General features: G+C 35.3%; 1 protein-coding gene across 1 annotated transcript in view; it reads right to left on the bottom strand.

The window, feature by feature from the left end:
- Positions 1-517: 517 nt before the first annotated feature.
- LOC106130338 (V-type proton ATPase 116 kDa subunit a 1) overlaps positions 518-10,688 on the bottom strand; it is a 34,992-nt gene continuing 24,821 nt past the window's right edge. Inside the window, exons 8-14 of the mRNA XM_013329158.2 lie at positions 9,854-10,227; positions 9,559-9,668; positions 9,025-9,152; positions 7,684-7,901; positions 7,183-7,354; positions 6,452-6,617; positions 518-6,053 (exon numbers count right to left, since the gene is read on the bottom strand). Of these exons, the coding sequence (XP_013184612.2) occupies positions 5,918-6,053; positions 6,452-6,617; positions 7,183-7,354; positions 7,684-7,901; positions 9,025-9,152; positions 9,559-9,668; positions 9,854-10,227 (1,304 nt within the window). The 3' untranslated portion in view covers positions 518-5,917. The remainder of the gene's footprint in view (positions 6,054-6,451; positions 6,618-7,182; positions 7,355-7,683; positions 7,902-9,024; positions 9,153-9,558; positions 9,669-9,853; positions 10,228-10,688) is intronic.

Here is a 10,688-nt window from a genome sequence, read left to right as displayed (position 1 = left end):
GTTTGTTCAATTTGTAAAGCGTAGTTTAGCTAGTTAACCTATGATTAATTCGAGAGGTATGTTAAATTAAGACAATTGTAAAGAAATTACAAACAAAAACAATTTTACGAAATATTGTATTAAAACTTACTAAATTATTATTATTAGAAATTTTTAAACGCTTTTTAGAACTAGACTTATGATAAATTTTGTGAGATGAGGAATGATCAGTCATTTTTCTGTATTGATTGTTCAATCTTTCTTTAAAATCTAAATTTTAAATGTATAATATAATGGAGTAGAGTAGGGTGGTAGGTAAACCTATGAATAGGTTGTACCAGGTGTAAATGTTTATTAACAGGGAAAGATTTGAAATTGCATGTTTTTTATAAGATTTTGTCTGTCTCCTTGTGAATTTCAGTGAAAAGTTTAATGTGTTGTGAAATGTTTAATCAAATGTAGACAAATTTTAATAAAGCTCAAAGATTTGACATATTATTTTATTACTAACATCATGATATAATAAAGAAACAACAAGGTATCGTGATAATATACTGTCAACCTGTTTTTTTTTAATTATGTTTTCTGAAGAATTATGAAGCCTGTTTAATTTGATTACATTAAAGGTATATTTTTAAACTTAATAACACTTATTCGGCTAAACAAAGGTACAAATAGTTGAAATAATAAAACAAATGCTCGTATATATTTTTATAGCAAAACTCTGAACACATTTTAAAATAAATATATTTGACAAACTTACTTATTATACTCTTAGAAAATAGTCGTAGGGCGGAGATATGTATGTCAAGGCCACAATTTTGGTCCAAAAGGCGTGTGTGAGATAAAAAATAGATTTACACATACCTACATTTAAATCAAAATTTTAATCATGATTTTACAAACTAAACTTTTGAATCTATGTATGAAAATAGGTACACTTAAAACTCCATTTTTGTTTTCGAATTATTTATCACTTCCAATCTTAAAAATAATCAGGCACTTTTTCAGTATAAGGCATTCATGTATAAATAAAATCAGGTTACTAAAATTTTTTTTAACAATCCAATTTCGGTCTATTTTTAGGGTACCAAGTTTTACGGTTAAGGGCATAAGCTGTGACCAAAATTATAAGAAGAAAAAAATGTATGTAGGTCACAGAAATCCGAATATATTATTATCTTTATAAAATTTTATTTTTTAAATTGGTGCCGTGTGGTGCCCGGCACCAATTTAAAAAGTAAAGGACCACTCCATCTCTTTCCCATGGATGTCTTAAAAGGCGACTAAAACATAGATAGGCTTATAAACTTGGCGTTTTTCTTTTAGGTGAGAGGCCAGCAACCTGTCACTATTGAACCTCAATTAAAGCCTAACAGCTAAACGAGCCTATCAGTCTTTCAAGACTGCTGGCTCTGTCTATCCCGCATATGAATGAATTATTTTTATAAATATTTATTATCAAATATAGTATCGTTGAGTTAGTATCTCGTAACACAAGTCTCGAACTTACTTCGAGGCCAACTCAATCTGTGTAATTTGTCCCGTATTTATATATTTATATTATTTGGATTTCTGCAGTACGTACAGTCTTTATTAACTGTTTTATGTATTCGGTAATAAATTACAGTATGAAAAGTAAATTCAAATATCTCGTAAAAATAACATAAATATTTATAAACACTAAAGATTTCAACAGTTGATAAAATATAATCTTTGGTAAAAATAATTGCAACAAAAAATAAACTATACTTACATGATAAGTAACTAGATTTATAATAAAATTAGGAATTAATGGAAATTCTGCTAAACATTTTGTTATAAGTCCAACATTCCTGAAACCTTCTACCATCATAATAACACATCGAGTTTATTAGGATTTTGTCATGCATTTAAGAAAAACTTCCAATTTCAATAAAACTATCCTTAAATCAACTTATAAAAGGCATATTTTAGTTTATTTCACCAAATAAACAATACAAATAACACCAAGTTTTGTCTTTTTTCATATAAAGTACAATATCTAAATATTCATTTTGGATATTACCACAAATCTAATTAAACAATATCTTAAATCAAATTTCAATCACGTTATAAAATTATTGTTTACTATTATTTTAAATAATTGATCAAAATCATATTGCATTTTAAAATATTCGCTTATCTAAATTAAAGCCCTTGTGGTCAAGATTATTGATGGAAAGAAAGAAAAAATGTTTATTAATTTTTGATTAGGTATTCTTCGAAATTTAACGTTTATTATTTGACTAGCTGTGCCTGCGACTTCGTCCGCGTGGAATAGTTATTTTGGGCATCATTGAAGCCCTCAAGGATGCTCCTTCCCCGATTTTTTTCACATTTTCCATTATTTCTTCGCTCCTAATAGTTGCAGCTAGACGTTATCCAAACATATAATAAAACTGTAACTGAACTTTGTCTGTACATTGAAGATATTTAAGAAAAAAAAAATATAAGGGGTCTTTTTATGGTCAATAGAAGCCAAAACAATTTTTTTTAGAATTTTTGTGTCTGTTCGTTTGTCTGTCTGCATGTTTGTACGCGCATCACGCAAAATCTTCCGAACGGATCTGAACGAAATTCGGCACAGATATAGTTAGTAACCTGGATTAGAATATAGGCTACTTTTTATCCTGAAATTCTATTCCAAGGGGATGAAATAGGGGATGCAAGTTTGTATGGAACTTCGTCATTTTTAAATCGATATAAAAAGCTATTAATAATTACAATACATAGACTGATAGACAAAACTGTAGTCAAAATCTATACTCATCATATTATAAAGCTGAAGAGTTTGTTTGTTTGAACGCGCTAATCTCAGGAAGTGCTGGTTCGAATTCAAATAATCTTTTTGTGTTGAATAGACCAATTATCGAGGAAGGCTTTAGGCTATATAACGTATCACGCTGCAACTGTAAGGAGCGAAGAAATAATGGAAAATGTGAAAAAAACACGGCGAAAATTATTCACCCTTGAGGGCTGCAATGATGCCCAAAATAACTATTCCACGCGAACGGAGTCGCGGGCACAGCTAGTATAGCCTAAAGCCTTCCTCGATAAATGGTCTATTCAACCCAAAAATAATCTTTCAAATCGAACCAGTAGTTCTTGATATTAGCACATTCAAACAAACTCTTCTGTTTTATAATATTAGTATAGATAAATCTAAGTGTCTATTTAAACTAAAAAAAATATTGTAATTGATTTATAACCAGAAATATGTACCTACAACTTACAAAAGAAAAAGAAATGAAAATAAAGTTGAAACGCCTGTGCAATACTATCTTGCCGTCGTCGGGTCTTCCCATACTCCCTTAGGGGAGTCGGAGTAGATTGGTGAGGGCTTTTAGCCCTCTTCAATGGCATCATCGCTGCCTACGACTGTAGGCAGGTCGATGGGGCGGCCGTGACGGCCTGGGTCTTCACGACTTCATACACTGGGAGTTCCCATCCCATCGGCGGCGGCGTCGTCACTGGTCGACGACGTCTGCCGCAAGGCAGCGAGGGGAGAGTTTCACCCGACGGCCCGGAGGGCGGGCGTGGAGCGGCGCGATGCCGCGCAGGTGGCTGTGTGATGACGCGTCCACCCTCTCGAATATCTAGGTTCTCCCACTTCAGGTCCCTGCGGATCGTCGAGTTCCTCACGCAGCGCGGGGCTCCGACGACTGCTCTGAGACTTTGGTTCTCTTGGGCTCTAAGTCTTCTCCTGTTGGGCAGAATGCGTACCACGCCGGGGCCGCGTACGTGAGGCGGGATCTGACGTACGTTTGGTAGATCCCGAGTTTCATCCTCAGGGGGAGGCTGGAGGAGAGAACTGCGTGAAGTCTCCCCCTGGCTGCCTTGGTCATGAAGCTTGCGCTCGCCTCGCGCCCCTTTTCTACCCTGCCGCCGTTAGCCGCGTCGAGCGCGGTAACCGTTACGCAAAAATAATCCTTATAGCATGATTCAGTATTTACGCGCGATGGCTTGCTAGCGTATTTCATTTCATGTATAAGTTTGGTGTTTCTATACCGATTTCGATGATTCTTTTTTTATTGAATAGATACTTGTTAAATAAAACATTTCAATGTGTTGCACATTTTTAATTATTTTATGTCAATAAGTACATAGCAACGGTTACCATGGTGTCAATCATAAAAAGTAAATATGACTACACCATGGAGTTTGTCACCTAAGAGTAAGTATATGACACGCCTCCCCGACGATTTAAGACCGAGGTACAAAAGGTGCTGCCAGAATCTGATCTATGTGACGGATCCATGTTAAGCCATCATCAGTTTGGATCTCATAATGTAAATGGCCAATGCGACGTACAATCACTCCAAATTCCCACCTGATGTGAGGGTTTGAATAGCTGCGGGCTTGTACTCTTTCACCAGCAGTAAATTGTCTGATTTCGGGGTGGTCTCTAATGTCTCGAATTTCTCTGTTTGAATTTTGTGGCGGTTTGTAAAGCATAACATCAAGGTGGGTTCTTACTTGCCGGTTGAATATTAATTCGTATGGTGATTGTCCGTTACTGTTGGGGGTTCGTCGTAGACGACAAATGATTTTCATTAATTTGTCAGCTAGTGATCCTCTTCAAGTCTTGATTCGATTTCTTCGTTTGAAAAATTTTCACGCGAACTTATGTATGTAATCGTTCTTGTGAGCGTGCCTCGAAGGCACGAGCGTACTTTAACATATTTTTCTTTATTTGTGGGCATTATCGTCGCCAATTTGTTAAATAAAACATTTCAATGTGTTGCACATTTTTAATTATTTTATGTCAATAAGTACATAGCAACGGTTACCATGGTGTCAATCATAAAAAGTAAATATGACTACACCATGGAGTTTGTCACCTAAGAGTAAGTATATGACAATACTTATATTAACTTTTAAGAATTACGAATGAGTGTGAGTGTTATTGGTATTATAAACATCAGAGTAAAGAAATATAATCAGAAATATCCGAACTGCTAAGCTATTAGGAATTACACGTGTTATTGTGAGTCAACTATAAAAGATAGACTTATGCTGTCGGAATATTTTTTTAATTATTTTATGTAGAATATTTCCGTTATACATGGTTTCGCTTTATCTTTAACCATTAAGGCTGCACACGCGACGGAAGCTTAAAAAATCAAGTAACTTCTCCCGTTTTCCCAACATTTCCTTTCACTGCTCTGCTCCTAGTGATTGTAGCGTAATGAAAAGTATACTATAACCTGCACAGGAGTATGAAGAATAACTGTACCAAGTTTCGTTTAAATCTGTCAAGTAGTTTTTGTTTCCATAAAGAACATACAGACAGACAGACAGACAAAAATTTTACTGATTGCATTTTTCGCATCAGTATCGATCACTAATCACCCCCTGATAGTTGTTTTGAAAATATATTCCATGTACAGAATTGACCTCTCTACAGATTTATTATAAGTATAGATGCCTTTAATAATAAAGGACCAATCTCTCTCAAGCTCATGGGACCACAATTCTCAATGTTGTAAGTTAGGTTTTTTATTGAATCGACTCTAAGGATCTAAAAACTACATATGTATATCGGAGGATAACTTAAGGCGAATTTGATTTTTGCGTAGAATGGAATGAAATACTGCTGTGTGAAAAGTTGGTAGTGTCAGAAGGTCAGCGAATCCATAATAGAAAAGAATTAGCAACAAGGGCTTATATTATGATTTCAATCCACTATTTCAAATAATCATCACTCAACTGGCTCTAAATGGATCACTTGATAATAATTCAAAGCGGAGCAATACCTTGGAAAATCTATAACTACCGTTAAAGTCTTCTAATGAGAAAAGATTCATCCAGTTTACTGTTATTATACTTCAAAATTTCATTTACACCCATTAATTCTATAGTCGATTTAAAAAATATACTGGATATTATTGCTAGAGTTGTACCATTGGTTGTTGGGTCACTCTGGTGGTCTCCCGTTGACTTCCTCGTTGGGAGGGAGGACCTCGTCGAAGTCATTCTCCATGATAGCTGAGAAGGAGAACGGCGTGAATCCGTAGCCGTGACCTTCGTAGAATTTACTCATGAATTCCACCCTGAAATAGGTTTATGTTGAATGAGATATGCTTCATTGAGCGTGCTAAGACTACTTATTAAATTATAAATAGTAAATTTAAAATTTGGTGATGCGCAAAAAGGAGCTTCTGTGGTTGTTGAGAATCAATAAGATAAGATAAATGATGATGTTTTGGCTTAGAACACATAAAAAGAAAGCAAAAACGCACGCAAGATTATATTCTTTTTGAAATAATGTTTGTTAGATTTTTTTCTTAGACGTCAGTAACAATTTGAGTAGTCGATTCATAATTCTTATTGCAAAAACGTTTTAAAATGTAATCTTTAAAATATAAGGCAAAACGTACCTATTGTCTTTCTGAAATGCTTTGGATTATTCAAGCAAATAAATTAGACACAGAAAATGATGAAGCCTTACCAATGCAGCCTCAAGGTGTGTAAGAAGGCCGACAGCCCCTCCATCAGGACCAGGATGGCGAGCGTGAAGAACGCCCACACGGCGAAGATCACGTACAGGAAGAGGGCGCGGGAGGGAGCGCCCATGCCCATGCGCAGCACCCGCTGCCACAGCACGGCTGATAGTTCTGGAATTTGAAATGGACATTATATACGCGTATTAAGTTCAATTTTCCTAGTAAGTTTAATTGGGAAGAAAATCCTAATAGTTCTACTGGCAAGACTACCCCACCCACTACACACCCACTACAGTCTTTCAAGTCTATTGTGTATTCTATTGGGATGTTTCTTTTTTTTACAACTATGGGGACTTTTCCATTTTTAGATCTATTAGGTTTTCCATTTTTAAAACTATACCATTTTTAGAACTATTGCGATTTTTCCATTTTTAGAACCATTGCTATGTTTGTTTTATTTTTGTGGTACAAAATCAACCCATCCAGAGAATGGTTGACATCTAAAAACAATATAACGACATTCACAAAAACACATATGTTCTTATTTAATACATCTATTCTGGAAACAACAAATTAAATTTCGTGACAATCAATCAAATAATTTTCATTCAACATCAGTAAGTATATCAAACTCATTCACTCAATCAACTAAACCTCCATTGACCTCCAATCGATACGTGATGAATCCTGATGATGTTTTCAATGAGAGCTAATGAAGATTCATAAGTATACTCACGTGCATGTGCGAGTGATAAAGCCCACAGCCTCAGATAGGAGGCGGTGTGGGAAACTGTTCCTAGAACATATTCTATAGTGTGAATGGCCTGGGTTATCAGCACTTCGCCGATACCACCATCATGTTCGCTGTCTTCTACCACTTCACCGCTTTCTACGCCTTGTTGGTATTGCTGAAATCAAGCATTTCATAAATTTATTTCATAAAGAATGTCAGTTTATAGACCCATAAATAGGTGTATTAGATAGTGGTATCATTTACCATTGTTGAAAATGATGTCAACAGCCTAATTTGGCTGAGTTTCGGTTGAGAATGGTGTAATCAAAACACCAAGTTTTTATGTGAAGATGAATTTTTAAAGCGCCAGTCGTTTTAATAAGTTTTACTTAACTATTGCACTCTTGGATACATGGATGATGGAGATTGAGAGTCTTCTCGAATAAGGATGCGACCAGGGTTAGTGCTTTTAATAATTTTCTGAAGATCCTTCTAATAACTAACCTTTCGTTTTCTCGACGAGAGTATCTGATACACTGGCTTCCCAAACAACATGACCGGTACACACAAGTACGCCAACGCCAGGAAGGTGCTCTGCAGTATGTCTTGCCCGTCGTACATGAACGTGCGACACGGGGGGTTGTCCTGGTCCTTCTTCAGCAGCATCATGTTGATGAAGATGATGAGCACTGACGGGGCGCAGGACGAGCCATAGGCGACGTCTGAAAGCGAAAAATATTGGATCATCAGTATGATACATGAGTTGAGTCTGAAGATTTTTTGTATTAAATGTGTCAAAGATTATGTTGAATAGTAAACTATTGATGGATAAATCGAGTGTTGGAATAACATGTCAGATTTGTTTTTTTTTGTTAAGTCCACTACTCCAAATCTATAATGGCATTTCCAAAGCGAGAAATTGTTCATTCTTTTTATGCATTCATATTCATATTTTTTCTCATTATTCTGTGTCTTTATCAGCTCGACTGTGTTTTGGGTCATATCAGAATTAAAAAAAAATCGCGTCCTCTAAGAAATTAATAAAATGAGAGTCAATACCTCAATACTAATATAATTTCAAACAAAAATATTCAGTATGCTTTGAACAATATATGACATATAACACACGTGTCGAAATAGCCAATTAACAAACAAAAGGAAGCGAACGACTTTAATTCATTCGACCTCTAGGCTGAGTGCATATTGTTAATAGGATCCTCTTGGGAGACCGAAGCGACAATTTTCTTGTATGAATGTTAATTGATGTTAATGTTAATTGAAATATGGACGAATATTTTTGTTTTTGTACAACTGAAGTTTTTAGTATTTAATAATTAATAAAAATAAAACGTATACAATACCTATATTGGTTTTGTAAAACCTCTTCTACCTCTTTTCATTAATACATGCTGATATTGGTATGAGCTAGTTTGAAAGGTACTAGGTGATTTTGCAAATGGAATTAAACTCTATACAATAATATCAAAAAATAATGCTTGTGCCGTGCGGTTCCCGGCACCAATAGAAAAAGAATAGGACTACTCCATCTGGCTCCCATGGATGTCGTAAAAGGCGACTGAGGGGTAGGCTTATAAACTTGGGATTCTTCTTTTAGGAGATGGGCTAGCAACCCGTCACTATTTGAATCTCAATTCTATCTTAAAGCCAAATAGCTGAACATAGCCTATCAGTCTTTTCGAGACTGGTGGCTCTGTCTACCCCGCTAGGTGTATAGACGTGATCATATTTATTTATGTTTGTATGTTTTTACTTTATTTAGTACCATTATAGAATTCGCGTAAAATATAAGCGCTAAAGTCAAATTCTGTCTGAAATATGTTTTACCTGTAGACGTTGCCGAATACATCGTCCACTTCATGAACATGAGTATACAAAGATACCAGAACAGCAACAACAGGAACAGCACCTGTGGTATGTATTGCAGGAATATCATCTCAGGTTTCTTGAAGTAGCTGTAAGAATACATCGACTTTAGTCTTAGCTTCATCAACCGTGTCTGTATTGGACGCAAACTCAATGTTTTCATTTAGTTTCTGAGTTGTAATGCCAAGTAATCTGTACTTATTCTTTGAAAATTTTTATTTTTTATTTTCATAAAAAGTATTTTTATTCAGAAATCAGGAATCCGAAATCATTTGTGTATTTTTATCAGTTAAGGATCAATATGATAAACCTCTTACAAAAAAATAACACGGCGTACCCAGAAGAAGAACAAATGTTTACTTGATTTCTCATTGTTTTTACCAGCAGTTTCCTTACGTTTATCACGAAAACCTCGAATTTGCGTCAAAAAAACACGGCTGTGTCAAAAGTAAAAAAAACGTATCTAGATCTAATTTCTATGAATATAGTAATTACTTGAAGTTTACCACACTCATTGTCACCCCGAAGGCCATGTGGAGCACTCCAAATATTATAGACAGCTTCATCTTGAACGAGTTCAAGAATATTATGTTGTTTTGGGCGAACTGGAAGAAAAAATGCTGATATCAAATAATTTTTTTTGAGGTTAATTAATTTTACCTTAACGTACAAACTCAGTATCACATTTTATAGCACACTTAAGTTCGTTATTACAAAATGTAATGTTTATTGTGAATGTATCGAAACTATTTTTTGTGGATTAATACAATGACAATAACGATATATATACCTGCCAAGCAGGATCCAGCCCGAACGGGTATGGTGTCTGCGAATACGCATCTACCGGATCCAGTTGAAGCACAGCATTTTCCATTAACGTCTTATTATCATACACATTCCTCCAACTGCTACCAAATAAATTCAGTGATTTGGAAAACATGTCGTTGTATATCAGTCCAGTGTAAATTGAGAATATTCCCATGAGCAGGATGATGTAGCGGCCTCCAAAGAAAATGTTCCAGATTTCGTTGTCAATTTTCTTTCTGGCCAAAGATTTCTCTTTGATGACGAGGATGGAAGCGAACGCCGCCATGATCAGACCGTGGCCGACGTCGCCGAACATGACGGCGAAGAGAAATGGGAATGTTATGATCGTATACAAAGCTGAAATAAATAGAAAACATATTTATAATAAAACATACATAAACATACAAAAAAAAAAGTGCCGTGTGGTTCCCGGCACCAATAAAAAATAGAATAGGAACACTCCATCTCGTTCCCATGGATGTCGTAAAAGGCGACTAAGGGATAGGCTTATAAACTTGGGATTCTTCTTTCAGGCGATGGGCTAGCAACCTGTCACTATTTGAATCTCAATTCTATCATTAAGCCAAACAGCTGAACGTGGCCTATCAGTGTTTTCAAGACTGTTGGCTCTGTCTACCCCGTAAGGGATAAAGACGTGATCATATGTATGTATGTATGCATACATACGTAGTTGAGACAAATGACAAGCTCAGATAAAATTAGAAGCTATGAACATAGCCATTTTTAAAAATATCACATTTGAAATTTTAAACGACAAATGTAATTCTAATGTTAATTTTATAAATGTCTATCTTTGG

Source organism: Amyelois transitella, chromosome 9, assembly GCF_032362555.1.
Source record: "Amyelois transitella isolate CPQ chromosome 9, ilAmyTran1.1, whole genome shotgun sequence".
NCBI classification, from domain to species: Eukaryota; Metazoa; Arthropoda; class Insecta; order Lepidoptera; family Pyralidae; genus Amyelois; species Amyelois transitella.
Note: the sequence above shows the minus strand (reverse complement) of the source record. Positions and strands in the feature narration are given on the sequence as shown.